This window comes from Chelon labrosus (genome assembly GCF_963514085.1).
Source record: "Chelon labrosus genome assembly, chromosome: 23".
Taxonomy (NCBI): Eukaryota; Metazoa; Chordata; class Actinopteri; order Mugiliformes; family Mugilidae; genus Chelon; species Chelon labrosus.
In genome coordinates this window covers 11670163-11689803 of record NC_140356.1, presented here as the reverse complement: position 1 = coordinate 11689803, position 19641 = coordinate 11670163, and the positions used below count along the sequence as shown (strand labels likewise).

Here is a 19641-nt window from a genome sequence, read left to right as displayed (position 1 = left end):
CCAGAAGTAGTTTATACTACACTAGTTATGCATTTTCTTGGCATGTATGCACCACTTCACATTTCTTATCTTATTGTGCAATTAAAAAGCACAATAAGCCTTTAATAAAAGTAAGCATGAATTTAAATAGTAAAAAAGTCATATGCTCATTTGAAACAGTCTTGGTATCATTGTTAAATGTCTGAATAAAAAAATTAAAAAAAAGTAAGTAGATTTTTTTATTTGCATCTGGTTGGATATGCCTGCCAAGATAGAGTTCAAAGAACATGGCACCTGTGTGAAGTCTGGAACAGGAACCAGCTCCTCCAGTCTTGATATAAACTCCCACACCAGCATCTCCAGTGCTGCATCATACTTTGATCCAAAATATACAGGGAAGATTTCCTACGGGTGAGACAGAGAGACAAGTAGGTTAAGAGAGAGCAACGTTCTGGATGTCGATATAATGAGTACACCGCTACGGGATGTGACTGCCGAAGATCGTTTCATATTATTATTCAGTTTCACCAAGCGTCTCATCCCTCAAGCTGTTAAAGTGAGTCAGCAGAAGCAATACTAAGACCCTGGAACTAGCTCACATAGATGGGGCTTATGAAGTAAGTCTTTGACTTCCCTCATATACCTATGCAAGCTTTGTTGTTGTCCTCTAATTTAACATGACTGAACTGCAAACGTACCAAACAGAACCCTACCGGGCTGAAAACTGAAACATGGAAATGCCAAAAACTTCAGTTCCTCAAATGGCCACTTGAGGGCGGCTCCAAAAGTGAGTCACAGACCTCCATCTTTAAACTTTACCACAGAAGTAAACATATTTACAGCCTGGTATAAAAAACAGGCCTTGGTTTCTATTGATAATATCCCCATTTATGAATGGGGATTGTTGCATTGGGGAGAATTTCAATTTCAATACTCACGCTCACGTTATATCAAGGCTCAAAATTATGCAAAATAAGAGCGCGGCTGGTTTGATTGACATGTTGCCCTCACGTTTTGCTTGCCGTCTTCCTATATCACCTCAGCGCCACACCATGCTCCATGCCTCACTTAGGAGTTAAGCAGAGTCTATGCCAAGATGGCAGCGGCCGGTGCCATCCACATTGAGCTTCATAATTGGCAAAATCTGGAATTTTACCACGTCTTTGTACATTTGCTGCGAGCAAGGTGGTGTCAGGCTCTACCAAGATGGCGACGTCCTGAGCCAACAAACTGAGCTTCATCTTGATGAACAGCCCAACCACTACAAACATCTAAACATCTGACTCCAATAGCAGCATTGTGTAAACACCTATAATTTGCACTCACTTACCACTTCATTTTGAAGAACATGTACTGGACAGTGCCTCCGTTTTCTCTCATTCTCAAACTGTGGCCATAAAAGGATGCACATGTTCAACTAGAATACTCAGAGAGAGGCTGTGTCATCCAAACCATGATTGCTTAGCATTGAAGGGCCCAAAGTGTGCCAAGAATACATTCCCCACATGATTACACCACCACCAGCAGCCTGGACAGTTGACACACTGCTGAGGCCAAACTCTCACCCTCCACCATCTGCAGTCTCAGCAGAAATCGTTCATTACACCAGATTTGATTTTTCCAGTCTTCCAAAGAACAGTTTTGATGAGCCTCTGCCCACTGCAGTCTCAGATTTGTTTTTTGGCAGAGAATAGGTGAGGAACTCAATCTGGTCTTCTGCTGCTGTAGCCTATCCGCCTCAAAGCTGGATGTGTCCTGAGATGCTTGTATGTTCAACGTAGTAGTAAAGAGTATCTATCCGAGTTACTGTTGCCCACAGAAAGTGAGCTCAAACCAATGAGGGATTTCTCACCTGGAAAAAGTATTTTCTTTCAGAGGGATCCTCCAGTAATGAATGCACCAGCTCCACAAAGTTCACCTCAGACTCTTCCACCTGGTCTATGGTTTCCTGATGTACACACACAGTACAAATGCAAAAATGCTCAAATCAAGGAAAGTGGAAACAAAGCAAACACATTTCTTGACATAAAACCTACGTTTTGTCCGACTGGAATGATCCGACAGTCACAAGACTCAATCAGCACATGAAGGAATAAGCAAAACTCCACTTCAGGAAGAAGAAAAAACTAAATTCCACTCACATGGTGATCCTTGGCAGTGCTGACAGGAGCCTTTATTCTGTCCAGATGTGGCTGAATGGTCTGCATGTCCACCGGGTGTTCACCTCGACACATCTCCAGAACCAGCTAGATTAAAAAAAGAAATCAAACAAATAATGACTGGATGGTTGAGAATGTTTGACTGTTGCCCACATCATTATGCAGGAAAGAAATTATATTAATAAGGATATAAGCGACTGAGAATTTACATATCAAAAACCAGGTGATTGTAGGGTTGTCACAGCTTGTGCAGCAACATTATTTACAACGGTCACCATCTTCTCAACAGCAAAATAAAATGAAAATTTGCCTGCAACAATAGACAAATGGTAAACAATACTGACCCTGGCCCTGAGTCCCAGGATGAGCTGAGCCCTCTGGCTATAGCTCATCAGCTCTGGGACCAGCTCTGTCACCATGGTAACAAACTCCTCCAGCATCCCATAGTGATCGACAAGTCCCTGCTGCACAACTTGCCACACTGCAGCTGAGAAAAGCTGCAAGGGTGGGGCCAGGAGACGTACATAATGGATTGGGAGATCATTGCCTGAAGTAGGAGGAAGAACAAAGAAGTAAACACAAAAGATGCATAAACAGTTAATTTAACAGGTTATTCTGCTTGATGCTTTATTACTGGGCAACGTCAGGTAACCGCGAGTGTTGCAGATTCCCAGAAAATTACCCACACCCAATGTGAGCTAATAAACGCAGGTAGTTTTTTTACCTCTAAATAACCAAGTTACATGAAGACCAAGTCTCCACTGGGCATATATCAAGGTAGCTGTACATTCAGTATAACTTACTGGACCCATAACAGATGCTCCTGTTTCCCTTGAGTTCCTTCATAGCGCAAACACAACAGGAGACAAGAACGGTGCCACACAACATTTGATTTTAACACGTGAAACAAAACCGGCAACCATAAAACATCATCCACTCTGACCCAGCAGACATACAACAACGTTAACACAAAGATGCTATTCTTATAACAATGCTACGTAGGCTGTGCAGCCTGCAGGTGTGGTGAAGTTTCTGGCAGAGACTGAGAAGCCACGGCCATCTACGCCACCGGACTAGAGACCAACTTGAACTCAAATAGCTGCCAACGTCCCGATCACTTGGGATACTTCATGCAGAGGAGCGATTACAGCTGAGCATGGTCTGAACAAAGGGTGACAGGAGGTAATACCACAGAGCACCGACTGTCTACCAGATTGACAGAGGTTTCATACAAAGGCCCTAATTTACTTTCTCAAACACCACCTGGCACTGCTCCGTCCGCTAGGCCACATCTGAGGCACACTTTTGAGTGTGCTAGGTCAAGGAGCTGGTGAGATCTCCACATTTTGGAATTAAAATGCATTAAAATTAGTCCACGCGCACAATGAGGGTATTCCTGCCTGCTATCCAAGTGGTAGCCCAGACCCCAGATACAGTACCTTCCTAGGTCCAACACTCTCCTCTCCCTACAATTTTTATTGCCTACCCCTGTCAGAGTATACATGCTTCACAGACATTGTCCACTAGACATGTGACCACAAAGGCTTCTTACCCAGCAAGAAGTTCGGCACTGGATGAAGGAAGGAATATAAGTACTTTATCTCCCTTTGCAAATTGTCTGAACTTGGTCACTCTGTCAGATTCTGTTGAAGTCTTTCCCTACACTTGTCCATAACCCCAAGTGGGTACCATACAGCAGCTTGAGGGGAGAAAAAAAAACAATATGAGGATCTGCAGACGGTTATGTGTTACACCTATGTCTCCATCGCTTCATTCGTTTAGGGTCTTTACTACCGTGTTAGGAAAAACTAACAATGAAAAAGCATAGATCTATTTGTGCTGCATGAGACTGCTCAAATGAAAAATCCTTGTGGAATGTACTACAGGAAACAGCTGGTTCACCCTCACCAACTCCAGCGTCCAATGACCTTTAACACCCACATTGTCTCCCCAGCCAATGAAACCAATTAGTTCCCAAAACCGGGACAGTGCACAATTCTGCCTCAAACATGTCGAGAAGAGACTGTGAGTTGTTCACCTTATCCACCTTGTCACCACTCTCTGCCAGAATCTGTGCTAAAGCAGCCACCAGCTGAGGCTGCTGTGGCTCGGTCACACTTCCCTGTTGGCGCTGAGGTCTGTACTGGCCCTAAAATCACAGCGGCTCTTGTTACCTTGGATCTTTCCTCAGCACGGACCCTACTGGAGACAGTTTTGTATTTGACCACAGCACACGTAAAACTGACCGCAAAATAGCAGGAGCCCAGCAAACGCAACAAAAACATTTAATCTTCCTACAGGGCTGCACAGGCTGGTGTGTCTGGGCTGTCTAGCAGGAACCTGGCACAATAAAAGAGAGGTGGCTGATCATAGCAGGCGCATAAAGCCTTGCCACTCTTGCAAACCCCTGCCCCACCTCTCCACCTGCATCTGAGCACAACCACACCCATCAACAGCATCAACACCTTTGTCAACCAGCTTGCAAATCAGTGAGCTTGACTGGAAACGCTGGAGTCTAAACATACGGATCAAACCGGATGAGCCTGTTTTATAAAAGAGGTTCTCAGCTGAGTTTCCAGAAAATTCACTTCATCACACCACCGATACACATATTGCTCATCCCTATTTGACTAAGGACAACACATTATTAATTGCAATCATCCTCACAAAATAAGCAATGGATGCATAATGTAGCCCATTGACATGTTTTGCTCTGAATGCTCTGCTGTTGCTTTTAACACGAGCTTCGCCACTTTAAACCTTTGCTGTGGCAGCACAGTTTACTCGGATTGTGCCTACTTTGCATTGTTTTATGATGTGTGCACGGCAGTTCCCTTCAAACAGCAACTGAGCCACACTTTCTCACCCTCATCCCGACTCAACGGCATCCACCTGAAGCTCCGTGTGCTCACGTACAACTTGATTCATAGAGAGGCAAAGTGCTGCGTAAAATAATGACACGATAGCGCGTCGACAGCGGCATCCATCAAACTCACAACAAACTCACGGAATCACAAGTTATTGCCGACATTTGCACCGCGGGCTGCACGAGCTATTGGATTTCAGACAGGTGCAAAAAGGAGTAATTCAATTTGAATGCAGCTCTGATCGCTTTTAAGAGCGTATGGCACACACGCGTTTAACCAAATCCTTGATGGAGTGACGCGAAAACAACCTTCACTTTCTAATATTGTGGATTAACGACTGCAGGGGTAGGGATGTAGAGAAAACACCCGTTAATTTCCGGTCTCCGCGTTAAGGTCACTCTTCCTCGCTGATGACAACACAGAGATCAGGGACCATATACGAACGATATTGTGATTTCTTTTTTTCTCTTTTTTTTTTCATTAGTATACACGCACCTCGGTTGCTTCCGCTTTCAGTCCCGCGTTTTATTTCCATTTAGCTGCTGACAGAATAAAAAAAAAAGCGACCAGATGTCCCCCACGGGTTTGCAGCTATCACGGAGAGGGAAAAAAAAATAAATAAAAAAAATATGTACAAAGCCTAAATCAATAAATTCTGATGATGTTTGATTGACAAAAACAACCATCTGCGGTCGCAAACCCACAAAAAAAAAATGCGAGCGCAATTTTTTTGTTTTTTCTGGACGGGCTTCTTGTTTTGATTCTCGCATTGGGAGGAGAGAGACGGAACAAAGGTTTCTGGTCTCATCCGCCTCAGTCCAGATCATGGCAAACCCTCTTTCCTGGTTGGTTGACGAAGACCGGATCAGCCAGGCAGTGCAGATGCTCGACCACTAGATGGCGTCAGGCGGACACCAGGTTCTGACCGGGTCTCTTCTGTCCTCTGTGGCGATGTGGTGGGGTGAAAAGAAATGATGAGGAAGAAAAAAAAATAAAATAAAAACGAATGTGCAACTGATCAGCCATAACATAATGACCACTGACAGGTGAAGAGGACAAAAAAACACTGATTATCTCTTTATCAAGGCACCTGTCTGTCAGTGGGATATATATTAGGAAGCAAGCGGACAATTTGTCTTCAAAGTTGATGTTAGAAGCAGGAAAAATGGACAAGCGGGCCAAGTTGTGGTGGCTAGACGACAGGACCAAAGCATCTCCAAAGCTGCAGCTCTTGTGGAGTATTCCTAATCTGGTTAAAGAGATCCAAGCCACGATAAAAAACAACAGTCAATAGAGTCATAGAGGGCCAAGACTCACTGATGCACGAGGGGAGCGAAGGCTGATCCACGGGATCCGATCCAACAGACTGTAGCTCAAATTGCTGAAAATGCTGGCTCTGATAGAAAAGTGTCAGAGCATGGTGCGTCGCAATTTGTTGCGTATAGGGTTGCAGACCAGTCAGGGTCCCCATGCTGACTTCTGTCCACTGTTCAAAACTCCTACAATGGACACATGAGCATGTATCAGAACTGGACAACGAAGAAATGGGAGAAGGTGGCCTCGTCTGAGGGAGATGTTTTCTTTTAAATCGCGCAGATAGCCGGGTTAAGTCTGTGTTGCTCACCTGGCCACACAAGGCACGAGATGCACTACGGGAGGAAGACAAGCTATTAGAGGCAGTGTGATGCTTTTGACAGTGTTTTGCTGGGTGACATTGCTTCCTGACATTCATGTGGAAACTTACTTTAACAAGTTTAAACCCTTTGATGGAAACTGCATTCCCTTATGGTAGCAGCTTCTTTCAGCTGGATAATGCATCCCTCCACAAAACAAAAACAGTTTGAAGAACACGAGTTCAAGGCGTTGACTTGGCCTCTAAATTTCCCAGATCTCAATCTGATCAAGCATCTGCAGGACGTGCTGGACAAACAAGTACGATCCATGGAGGCCCACATTTCCTGGACTTAAAGGATCTGCTGCTAACGTCTTGACGCCACATACTACAGCACACCTTCAGAGTCTACTCAAGCAAAGGCAAAAACAGCCTTGACCTGTTGAGGCGTGGACTTAAGACCTCTGAAGGTGTGCTGCGGCATCTGGCACCAAGACGTAAGCATCACATTCTTTAAGTCCTGCAAGTTGCAAGGTGGGGCCTCCATAGATCAGGTTTGTTTGTGCAGCACATTTCACAGTTAGATCCAAAAGAAAATTAAGTGATTTGGCAGAAGGTTCCTTTCACATTTGTAAACTGTATTATTATAAAAGGGGGAATTAGATAGCATAAACACTAATTCTGCAAACTTTAAAACAAAAGCAAAACAAATAAAAAAAAGTGACTTAATACAAATGTGTCTCATTCATCTTAGTTGTGAATAATTCATTTGTTTAGGTGGAGCCATAACATAGTCGTGTTATACCCTCTATATCTGTAAAATCCACCAAAATATTCGTGCTCAACTATTTCCACACATTTTTCTCATAAATGTCTTCACTTTAAAATGTACAGAAGTTGTCACAGGTGCTAAATGAGCGAGCTACTTGGAAAACCTGCCAGCTACGAATCATACAGAAGTCACAGCTGAAGGTTGAAGCTGGTTAACATCTTTTTTCATCAGTCTGCAATACACAAATCATGCTGCATGGTGAGTGTTCTCGGCAGCAGGCCAAAGAGGAAGCTGACCTCCATCGCTGCACATCTAAAGTTTGCCAGAGTCACACTGACCAAGCAATGACACTTGACAGCAAGTGGGAAATGTTTTACTGACTGATGAAATGCTTGAGAAGAACACGCAGTACTGGTACAAAAAAAAAAAAAAGGACACGGCATACCGACTACTGAAATACAGTAAGAGGAACATCATGATGTCTGGGCCAGGACGGTCTGATCACATTGCAGGGAAAATTAACTCCCAGGTTTATCATCCAGGATGTCAGGCTGCCTGTGATGGAGAAGGGTGAGATGAAATATAATATGAAAAACTAGATGTAGAACAAATCATATTTGATTACAAATGAATGCAGGAAAAACTAATTATAGAATTTTTTATTTGACCTAGTCATTAGTTTTTGGAAACTGAACATAATGCAATTAAAGTTATCTTTGACATAGTTTAATCTGGAGTCATTTTGCTAATGCTATATAAAGTGTTTTTTCTTGCCACTGTTTTGGGAATATAAAAATGTATAAACGCTAGTATGTGTGAAGATAAATAAATAAAAATATTTGATGCTCGTTCACGCCAAGCCGGGCTCTTATTTTGAAAACCGGAAACAGGAAGTTCTAGCACAGGACCCGTTGTTTTTAAATATGAAGAGTTAAACTGGGCAAAGCACTGTAGTAACTGTACACTGGTGTGTGGGAAGTCTTCTGAAATTAAGATTTTAAACCGACAAGACTTTAACGACAGTACTGGACTGATATGTGACTGGCTGCAGCGGCTGGCTAAGCTAAGCTAAGCTAACTAACGCGTTCCTGGAATGGGAGATAGTCCAGGTCTGTATAGCTACACATATGTAGACTTGTAATAACTCCAGAGACATTAAGTAAGGTTAAATGGTTTCTTAAGTGCTCTGTTTGTCTGCAGTAATTCTCCGCAGACAAACTGGCAGGCTGCAGTTTGATAGCAGCGTACCCGCTATGTCTACAGAGAAGCTGTATTTGTTGGACTCAACAGTAAACAATTAACATATAGCACGGTACTAGGTGGTACTTTAGCGCCACCTCCTGCTTCGGAGGGTCAGCAAATAAAAAGCTAATGTCAATGTTCAGGATCTCATCTGTCCGCCGGTGAAAAAATAAATAAATTAATGAACATATTGTTTTCATAATCATTTAATAAACAGTTAAGATTGTGGCTTTTTAAATGTGAAGATCGCCCGAATTTTTAGGGTGTTGTTGTTGGACATGTCAGACAATATTATGAAGCTTTAAACTTTTAGTATTAAGATGGCTCTGGGTTCGAATCCATCGGCTGACTGGGGCCTTTCTGTGTGGAGTTTGCTTGTTCTCCCCATGTCTGCGTGGGTTCTCTCCGAGTACTTCCTCCCTCCGTCCAAAGACATACTCGTTAGGTTAATTGGTGATTCTAAATTGGTCGTAGGTCATAGACTGGAGCCTCTTGCCCAATGACAGCTGGGATAGGCTCCAGCCCCCCCTCAGCGACCCTCCAGAAGGTTAAGCGGTTACAGAAAATGAATGAATGAGTGTTTTTTTATCTGGTTTCAGATTCTCATCTTCCTCTGTCATCACTGTGCCTCCTGGTTCCTCCGTTGCGGCTGATGTCCGCTTGCATGTGGCAGGTTGTACAGGAGAGAAACATGGAGCAGTATGAATATCTGGCAGAATTCATCACGCTGGTGACACGGACGGTCCCAGAGCTTCTGAACTACAAACAGAGGACTCAGCTCATCCTTGGACTCAGAGCTCAGGTGAGTAAACGTGGGTGTTCAGACTGTTTGTTGGCTGTTGACTTTCTGTTTCCACATATTTGAGCACAATCTGTTATTGTTTATTATTGTGATGTTGGAGTTTATAAGTGTTGCGTTAATTTGCTATTATTTTTCTTTACAGATCATTCTTGAGTCGTTAAAGAATACAGATAAGCTTGACTGTAAAGCTTTTCAGGATAATCTCAACAGTTTCCAGCAGAGTACAACAGACCACATGCTTGAAGAGGTATGAATTGCTAATATAAGGATGTTTTACATGCCATAGATGTCTAAGTCGCTCTAAACACCAGTAAATATTGATAGTGCCTTTAATAAAATGTATTTTATGTAAATATACTTCTGCTCGGTTTCATGACAGGACCAAACTAGAGAGGTTGAAATTTCAAAGTCAGCCTTTGTGGAGCTGGTTCAAACATTGTTTAGAAATCCATCTGAAAAAGAACACTTTTTTAAGGTGAGATTTAACCCAACATTTAGTAAAAATTATTATTATTATTTTTTTTGCCATTATTCTATTCATCTTTTGACAATTGTTTTTTCCGTCAAAGGAGGTCTTCCCAGTAGAGTATGGAGCTGGTTTTGATACAGCACTGCAAATTCTGGCGTGGGAATTCCTCTACCAACTGGAAGAGTTTTTTCCAGTGCCAAGTTTTTCAAAGGTATGTGAAGAGAAACTAACAAATGCTATTAAATTTTACAGTGGCATTTGCAAGATTCATAAAATTTGGGATTGGCAAATTAGCTCTTAATTTGTTTTATCAATATTTTCTTGTACCATTATAGGAAATAAATTCACAGTTTAGAGAACAATCTTGCAATAAAAATGAGAACTTTTGAGATTGGGTTTAAAACAAAGCCGTTCTTCTTTTCCAGATATTCTCCATGTTTGATGTTCCTTCCCTTGACTGCAAGCTTGAGCAGTTTGTCTCTGATCATGAAGCTCTGAAGAGGATTTTGCATCATCAAAAGAAGCAAGAAACTTTAATCAAAAGTAAAAAATCTCTTTACTTTTAGGAGCGTAATGGCAGGATCTGTAGTGGTTTTTGTCCCCATTTTCACCAACATGACTGTTTTTTGTTTCCCAGGTAAATTCACCTTCACATCTGACACCATCCTCTCCTCACTCGCATCCAAACAAACTTTAGTGTCATCTGGAGATTATACTGATCAAAAACACGAGGGAGGCGGCACACAAGACAGTGAGAAATCACATGCAGGAAATGAAGACGACTTGTGTGAGGATGATGATGAAGAGACCGATAATAGTTCTGATGAAGCTAATCTAACATCTCAGCCACAGAAATTTGAACTGTCACCACTCACATCCTCTGGTGCAGAGGACGATGGTGCAGAAGGTGAGCATTTCTTGCAATGTATATGATTCTCTGGAAAATGTAAAAAATCTGTGGTTTAAGTGTTGGCTTTTACACACTTCCTGGTCAAAGTGGACAAAATCTTCTCAGATTCTGTTTCTTGTTGTCAGATGGTGAAGCAGTCTTCCAGACACCCAGATGCTCAGAGGACTTCATGAAAGAAGAAAAGCATCATCTGGAACTGAGCAGAAACAAGGAGGAGAGCACGATCCAGTCCTCGACAGAGGACAAAGCCAGTGTCTGTCTTCTATCCAGAGAGAACCCTTCAAGAAAAAGGAAACACACCTGCCCGGAGTGTGGCAAGACATTTCCCTCTCCCTCCCACTTGAAGTGCCATCTTACAGCTCACTCTTCGGTGCGATCCTTCAAGTGCACTCAGTGCGACAAGTCGTATAAAAGAAGCAAAGACCTGAAGAAACATCTCCATGGACACCCTACACCTAAAATCCCTTCCATTGCTTGCAGTCAGTGTGAAAAGAGCTTCAGCTCTCAGTCTTTGCTTGAAGTTCATCTTTTAGATCACAGTGGCGAGGAGCCATTGGCTTGCCCGCACTGTGACAAAAGGTTCCTGACAAACTCAGACCTGAAGACGCACATGCGCATTCATACCGATTCTTCCCTGTTGTCAGATGGTGAAGCAGCCTTCCAGGCACCTAGATGCTCAGAGAACTTAACTGAAGATGCACAGCAACATTTGGATCTGAGCAGAAACGAGGAAGAGAGCACGATCCCGTCCTTGGCAGGAGGTAGAGCCAGTGTCTCTCTTCCATCCAGGGAGAACCCTTCAAGAAAAAGTAAACACACCTGCCCGGAGTGTGGCAAGACATTTTCAACTTCCAACCGCTTGAAGAGCCATCTTATAGCTCACTCGTCTGTGCAATCGTTCAAGTGCACTCAGTGCGACAAGTCGTATAAAAGACACAAAGACCTGAAGCTACATCTCCGTAGACATCTTACACCTAAAATCCCTTGCAGTCAGTGTGAAAAGAGTTTCATCTCTCAGTCTTTGCTTGAAGTTCATCTTTTAGATCACAATGGAGAGGAGCCATTGGCCTGTCCACACTGTGACAAAAGGTTCCTGACAAACTCAGACCTGAAGACACACACGCGTATTCACACCGACTCTTCCCTGTTGTCAGATGGTGAAGCAGCCTTCCAGGCACCTAGATGCTCAGAGATCTTAACTGAAGATGCACAGCAACATTTGGATCTGAGCCAAATCAAGGAGGAAGAGAGCACAATCCAGTCCTTGACAGAAGGTAGAGCCAGTGTCTCTCTTCCATCCAGAGAGAACCCTTTAAGAAAAAGTAAACACATCTGCCCAGAGTGTGGCAAGACATTTTCAATTCCCTCCCGCTTGAAGGCACATCTTACAGCTCACTCTTCTGTGCGGTCTTTCAAGTGCACTCAGTGCGACAAGTCGTATAAAAGATACAGAGACCTGAAGGAACATCTCTTTATTCATTCTACAACTAAAATCCCTTCCATTGCTTGCAGTCGGTGTGAAAAGTGTTTTAGCTCTCAGTCTTTGCTCGAAGTTCATCTTTTAGACCACAGTGGAGAGGAGTTGTTGGCCTGTCCACACTGTGACAAGAGGTTCCTGACAAACTCAGGCCTCCAGATGCACATGCGCATTCACCCCAACTCTTCTCTGTTGTCAGATGGTGAAGCAGCCTTCCAGGCACCCAGATGTTCAGAGAACTTAACTGAAGAAGTGAAGCAACATTTGGATCTGAACAGAAACAAGGAGGAAGAAAGCACAATCCAGTCCTTGACAGAAGGTAGAGCCAGTGTCTCTCTTCCATCCAGAGAGAACCCTTCAAGAAAAAGTAAACACACCTGCCCTGAGTGTGGCAAGACATTTTCAACATCCTACCGCCTGAAGAGCCATCTAATAGCTCACTCTTCAGTGCAGTCGTTCAAGTGCACTCAGTGTGACAAGTCGTATAAAAGATACAAAGACCTGAAACTACATCTCCGTAGACACCCTACACCTAAAATCCCTTCCATTGCTTGCCGTCAGTGTGAAAAGAGTTTCAGCTCTCAGTCTTTGCTTGAAGTTCATCTTTTAGATCACAGTGGAGAGGAGCCATTGGCTTGTCCGCACTGTGACAAAAGGTTCCTGACAAACTCAGACCTGAAGATGCACATGCGCATTCATACCGACTCTCCCCCGTTGCCAGATGGTGAAGCAGCCTTCCAGGCACCCAGAAGGTCAGACAACTTAACTGAAGAAGCGAAGCAACATCTGGATCCGAGCAGAAACAAGGAGAAAGAGAGCACGATCCAGTCCTTGACAGCAGGTAGAGCCAGTGTCTCTCTTCCATCCAGAGAGAACCCTTTAAGAAAAAGTAAACACACCTGCGCAGAGTGTGGCAAGACATTTTCAACTTCCTCCAACTTGAAGAGCCATCTTATAGCTCACTCTTCGGTGCGGTCTTTCAAGTGCACTCATTGCGACAAGTCGTATAAAAGATATAGAGATCTGAAGGAACATCTCTTCATTCACTATACACCTAAAATCCCTTCCATTGCTTGCAGTCAGTGTGAGAAGAGCTTCAGCTCTCAGTCTTTGCTTGAAGTTCATCTTTTAGATCACAATGGAGAGGAGCCGCTGGCCTGTCCACACTGTGACAAGAGGTTCCTGGCAAACTCAGACCTGAAGACACACATGCGTATTCACACCGACTCTTCCCTGTTGTCAGATGGTGAAGCAGCGCTCCAGGCACCTAGATGCTCAGAGAACTTAACTGAAGATGCACAGCAACATTTGGATCTGAGCCAAAACAAGGAGGAAGAGAGCATGATCCAGTCCTTGAAAGAAGGTAGAGCCAGTGTCTCTCTTCCAACCAGAGTGAACACCTGCCCAGAGTGTGGCAAAAGATTTCTCTCTCTCTCCAACTTGAAACGCCATCTTACAGCTCACTCTCCGGTGCGGTTCAAGTGCACTCAGTGCGAAAAGTCGTATAAAAGAAAGAAAGACCTGAAGGAACATCTCTTTAGACATGCTACACCCAAAATCCCTTCCATTGCTTGTAGTCAATGTGAGAAGAAATTCACCTCTCAGTCTTTGCTTAAAGTTCATCTTTTACATCACAGTGGAGAGAGGCCGTTTGCCTGTCCGTACTGTGACAAGAGGTTCCTGACAAAATCAGTCATGAAGATGCACACGCGCATTCACACCGGCGAGCGCCCGTACGCGTGCCATCTCTGCGACAAGAAATTCAGGCAGTTGAGTGCGCGCACTGTGCACATCAGGATGCACATGAATGACAGGACGTACCTGTGCAGCACTTGCGGGATGTCCTTCTGCAGCTCCGGGGCTCTGCTGGTGCATACGCGCACTCATACAGGGGAGCGGCCTTATCAGTGCAAATACTGTGAGAAAAGATTTCCCACAGCCGTACATCGGACACAACATCAGAGATCCCACACAGGAGAGAGGCCGTATGCTTGCTCGGAGTGTGACAAAGCATTCTCCACTGGTTCAGCGCTGAACAAACACATGAGGACTCATACAGGAGAGAAACCTTTCAAGTGCTTAACATGTCACAAGACGTTTTCCCAAAAATCCAACATGAGAATACATCTCAAAGTCCACAAGATCATCTAGCGTACAAATTAGATACAGGTCATGAAGAAAGACTAATTAGACATGTTGTTCTGAAGGACTGGATTTGGAAGGATTTGCATCAAAAGCAGAGCCATAAATAAATAAATGATAATAAAACATCAGTAAAAACACTTATTTTATTTGGTAATTTCTATAAGGTCATGTTACTCATTCACATTATCTGATGAGTGTGTTCAATTTCTATTTTATACTGTTTCGGTTTGATTTTTACCTCTTGCTGATCTTCAACATTTGTCCACATACTATTCCAAAAAAACACAGAACAAACAGTTGTAGATAAAAAACACAGACATGTAGCACTGCATGTCTTCCCTCCAGTTATGAACATCTGTCACTGATAATTATCCCAAACAAGGAAGCGCCACCTGGTGGTCAGGCACACACCAAAACAAAGACGTACAGTATACATAAGAATAAATACTTGCGGATATTGTGATGAAAGATATGAGTGTCATACATTTTGACATTTATGGTTATGAGCTGTTGATTTCGCTGGATTGAAAAGAAAAAAAAAAAAGAATCCAAGATATTTAACAAGAAACAATTACTTCTACTACTATTTCACAGCTTTTGCCTGGTCTGTGTCTTCCTCTCCATCCTATCTAACAACAAACCTCAATAAATGTGAAGATCAAGCTGAACACATACTGGATTAGAAATTAAACTGCAGAGCACCGACATCAGTTTAAATAAAGCTGCATAAACAAACTCTCAGCAGAATGATTGTTGTCACTCACTTTTTCTCCATGTTTTCAGGAGGCTAATGTGGCAGTTAATTGTGATGAGCATCTCTTCCGGTGCAATTTCTTGAACTATAAGCAGCATAATGTACTGTATGTTATTTTTATTCTTTGTGGTCTGGCATAAATGTCTTGACACAGTATTATTGTTGCCACTTTAGTTGTCTTGTGTCGAGAAAAGATGTTTTACTGTAGGTTCTTGGTGGCAAAGAATTTAAATGTGTCAGGGACATCATGTCAGATATGATTAGAGAAGTTAACTTTTGTCGTTATAAGCTTTATTTAGAAGGGTTCATCTCTTTTGAGTTCATGTAATCAGACAAGATAATTGCTGGATTGCAGCGTTGGTCCTTTGAGGGTTCAGCATGTGAGTCCAATTTGTAATGAAAACAAGGCCGTCTGAAGACACCGCACTTCCTGAATATTTTGTCTGGGAATTTTGAGGATTTTTGCAAAGCTGCTACATTCTATAATAATGGGACAAGATAATTGTTGGTGTGCAGTGTTAGTCATGGTGGAGTTAAAATACTCTCAATTCACTAGAATGATTACTGAATTAATTTATTACATATTTGCCTGAAAAATTAGCGCCAACATTAACAATATCACACTATTACTATTATATTTGGGCTTGATTGCCTAAAATAGCAAATTATGAGTCACACACAGCCAGAATCAAGGTTTTTCAGTCAGAAACATGATTTGGAAGTTGATCTAAACACAGTTTCTCTTGGGAAACTGGTAATTATTATAATGTGACATGAATGTAACATCTTCCTTACACTGTAAATTTACATCAATATGGCTTTAGTTGTTTAGTATTATTAAAGGTTTTGATTTGGGTGAATAAGTTACTTCAGACTGAGAAATCTTTTAAAACTTCACTTTTCAGAAAATATCTGACATCCATTATCAAAATTGCGTAATGGTTTATCAATCGACTCTTTGTGTCGCTTTCTTTAATGCACATAGGTCATGCAGACACTACACTTGACATTGTTGTGTAAGTTTATCCCAAACTGTTGGCAGAAACAGCAGGAAAAGCCATCCTCAAGGGAACCAAACACGCAGAAAGCTCAGTGGCATGATTGAACAAACATCTGGATTCAAAATGAAACAAGGACCCATTGAGGAAAGATGATCCAGTACGCTACGACAAAAACATTTTTAGCAGTTACAGCAGGAAGTAAAAACACCTCTCTTTAGTGAGCCATTTAAAGTCAACCAATCAATGACAGGATATACTATAAAAAGACCTTAAACCATGTTTTTGTTCCTACAATTCAAATTTGTAATTTTGCCCACCAGAGGGAGACACACACCTTGTTATATTTACAGCACAAAATGGACAAATTCACTGAAAAAGGGGGCTCCTGTAAGAAATTCACTTGGCTAAACATCCCTAATGGCATCCCCTCCCACGAAACAGAGTTCAATAATTCATACAAGGCACTCCTAAATTTCAATGAGTTTCTAATTAGGAGGAGCCAGGAGTAATTGTCTCTCAGGCGGTTTTAACAGGAGGAGGATCATGCTGACAGATTGACATAGTCTTTGTGGCAGATTGCTGCAAATCACCTAATTATAAGGAGTAGTCAAACTTTCAGCTTTTACCAGTGACTATTTTGGCTTTATTGGACGATTTCAAGATCAACAGAGAAAGGAAGATTTGGCTTGAGGATTTGGGACCAATGACTCAGACCAGAATATGTTAAATCGAGTTGAGTTGAAAATATTTATTGAATATTTGTAGAAAAACCAATACATGAATTAATTTTATTTAATAGTAAGTACTTGAAGAGTATTAAAGATCCCCTCTAGGCTTATTCAAAGACACATACAATGACATCTACGCCTCCTCTCTCATTTAAATTTCCAGAATCTATAAATATGCAAATGTATTTTATTTCAAAACTTTATTTACTTGATCCCTCACTGAAACTTCATTCTCAGCCTTTGTGCAATGCTGCTTAAAGTTTCCATATCACACTAAGTTTATTGTTGGAGCTGGATTGGTCCAAATTAGCAGTAACAAATGCCTCCGGCTCAAAATTTATCGTAGGTTAGCTTGAAGATATATTTTCCATTTCTACCAGACGACTTTGAAAACAGTAATTTAGTGTCTAACTCTGCAGAGTGAACAACCAAGAGAAGAGTGACCTAAGCACAGTTTCGAGAGAAGGGGGGCTTTAAATATACCAATTTAAAGAGGCAGTTTGTTCTTCTTCTATTGAGCATTGTATGTAAGTCCAACAGAAAGACTTCGTGTTAGCATTTTAAAACCCAAAATCCAAAATAAAGAAGGCCATATGTAGCTATCACACGTCCACACGATTTCTCTTTTCTGAGAAATTTGAGGATTTTAGCAAAGCTTACAGACCTTATATTTTACAATTAAGTTTATGGTTCCACACGTTTTATTTTCACATAAAACACAGTTAATTTTACATGTATACAACTTGTATATTAATTCCTTAAAAGAACTATGTAATTTAGTTGCAATTGTAGTAAGAATCGTCCTTTCATGCCTGAGTTAGATCATGACTTGGATCAAAAAGAGTGTCTGATTGAGCCGCTCAGGTTTGCAGCGCCTTGCGACATCATAAGGGGATAAGCTTTGTCTTTGGCAGTTCAGGCCGTCCGTGACATCTCCCCTAGGTTTCCTAAAGAGAGGTTTTGAAGCTCAGTGCAATGTAACTAGCCATCACCATTGATTCTTGGCATTATCTGACTCCCGACCAATTCAAAAATGGCCAAAGTGTGAGGGAAGCTCAAACGGGTGGGTTATATGTAGGCATATAACTAACAACCTGAGACGCCACATCCTAAACTATGCATAAGACTACCTATAATTCAGACAGGGAAGTTATATAAACATACACCCCCTTACAGTTATCATGAATCAAACACGTCCATTTCTGCTGTAAAAGCTTAGCCTTTCAACATGGAGGTCAATGGGGATTAACTCAGTTTGGGAGCCAGCCTCAAGTGGTCATTAAAGGAACCTGTGCAGGCACTTCCTTCTCGGCCTCTCTTTTCAGGCAACCATCAGAAAAGACAGAGCCATCCTCTAGAAAGTTGTTGCTCATGTGCATTTAAAACAAAAGATACTTGACAGCCCATTTGTAGCAAAACTGAAAAGAGAGGTACAGCTGAATGAACAATGTTTTGCATTGAAACTTAAAAGACGAATTCAGGGGACATGTGTGACTTACATTAACTTGTTAAGAAACAGTTATAATATGGGACCCCTAATTATTAAAATTAAAAGCTAATGCTCTGGTGGGAAACTTGACTGAAATATTTCAAAGTTAAAGAGAAGTTGGGACTGCCTACTAGGCAGTTGACAAGTGTGTGGTGAAAGTTGAGTAGAGAGAGACTAGTCACCGATGGTCTACACTAGCAACAATGAAATCTACACTGACCTGAATACATATTGTAGTGTCTCATACAACATAAGTTTACTGAAGCCTGAATATGGGCCACTGTCAGTCGTAGCCCACGCTAACACCATAAACAAAGTCAGTCTGACATTTCAAATATGTGACTCGTTCGCAAACTCTCAACTTCCATCTCTGGCATGGTGCATTCACTGACATCAAGAACAAAAACACTCTCTACAACCACTGCAACAACGTCAACTAATAGAACACAACAGAACTGAACATTTCTCATGAGCTTATCAATACTGTGCGCGGCTATGCAGTACTCCACAGCGTGTGGTTAGCTAGTTAGAAAGTATAGTATAGCCGGGTTAAAAAAAAATGCGGTATCCCTTTGAAGCCTTTTCCGTGTACTGCAGCTAATTTTGGCAATAAAATGTACCAGCAAACTGTTGATTTGCAGCCGCCTTCTCTATGGTACTACATGTGCGTTTAGTGGAGTTGTTAACTGTCAGAGAGGATTTGGACCGTTCCTCTGCTAGCATTAGCTGGTGCCGAGTGTGTAATTCAGTACTACATTTGATGTATTTCAGGACTGACTTACGTATTTTGCATGTCACAGTAGAATGGGTTTCATCTTCAGCGACGTATTTCCACGCACTTGACCAACCCCTGCTACTTTGCAGCAACGACCCGCAGGGCTCCTCACCTGTCTTCACGGATTCCACCATGTTGTTATTGTCACGTGATCAGTGACTAGTCGGCCTGGTGCTTTAAACGTCAGGGTATCGCAGTGAAGTTGACTAGTCGATTAGTCGGTACTGCCTACTAAAGGAAAAGTGGCTCACTTTGGGAAATATCTGACTTATTTCTGCTATTGAGAATAAAAGATCGAGTGATACAACTTTCACATGTCTGTTCAGTATATGAAGCTAATTAGTTTAGCGCATACACTCCTAATATTAGGAGTGTATGGTAAAACCATAATACTTAGACACATATGTGTCTAAGTATTATGGTTTTACCAGATGTTACTGTGACTGTTTCTTGTCTTTAC

At 42.1% G+C, this 19641-nt stretch overlaps 2 protein-coding genes across 2 annotated transcripts in view; one reads left to right on the top strand and one right to left on the bottom strand.

Annotated features, from left to right (window-relative positions):
* The window catches only part of LOC311508445 (uncharacterized protein), a 30879-nt gene extending 11634 nt beyond the window's left edge, over nucleotides 1-19245 (bottom strand). The window contains exons 1-5 of the mRNA XM_084573203.1: nucleotides 19189-19245; nucleotides 2483-2685; nucleotides 2121-2225; nucleotides 1832-1927; nucleotides 274-384 (exon numbers count right to left, since the gene is read on the bottom strand). Coding sequence (XP_084429329.1) covers nucleotides 274-384; nucleotides 1832-1927; nucleotides 2121-2225; nucleotides 2483-2578 — 408 coding nt within the window. The 5' untranslated portion in view covers nucleotides 2579-2685; nucleotides 19189-19245. The remainder of the gene's footprint in view (nucleotides 1-273; nucleotides 385-1831; nucleotides 1928-2120; nucleotides 2226-2482; nucleotides 2686-19188) is intronic.
* Nucleotides 8139-15814, top strand: LOC311508662 (uncharacterized protein). The gene is made up of 8 exons (XM_084573556.1): nucleotides 8139-8498; nucleotides 9231-9433; nucleotides 9576-9680; nucleotides 9813-9908; nucleotides 10003-10113; nucleotides 10328-10445; nucleotides 10540-10809; nucleotides 10938-15814. Exons 1-8 carry the CDS (start codon nucleotides 8483-8485, stop codon nucleotides 14438-14440), a joined length of 4422 nt encoding a protein of 1473 aa, XP_084429682.1. The 5' UTR covers nucleotides 8139-8482; the 3' UTR covers nucleotides 14441-15814.
* Nucleotides 19246-19641: the final 396 nt, after the last annotated feature.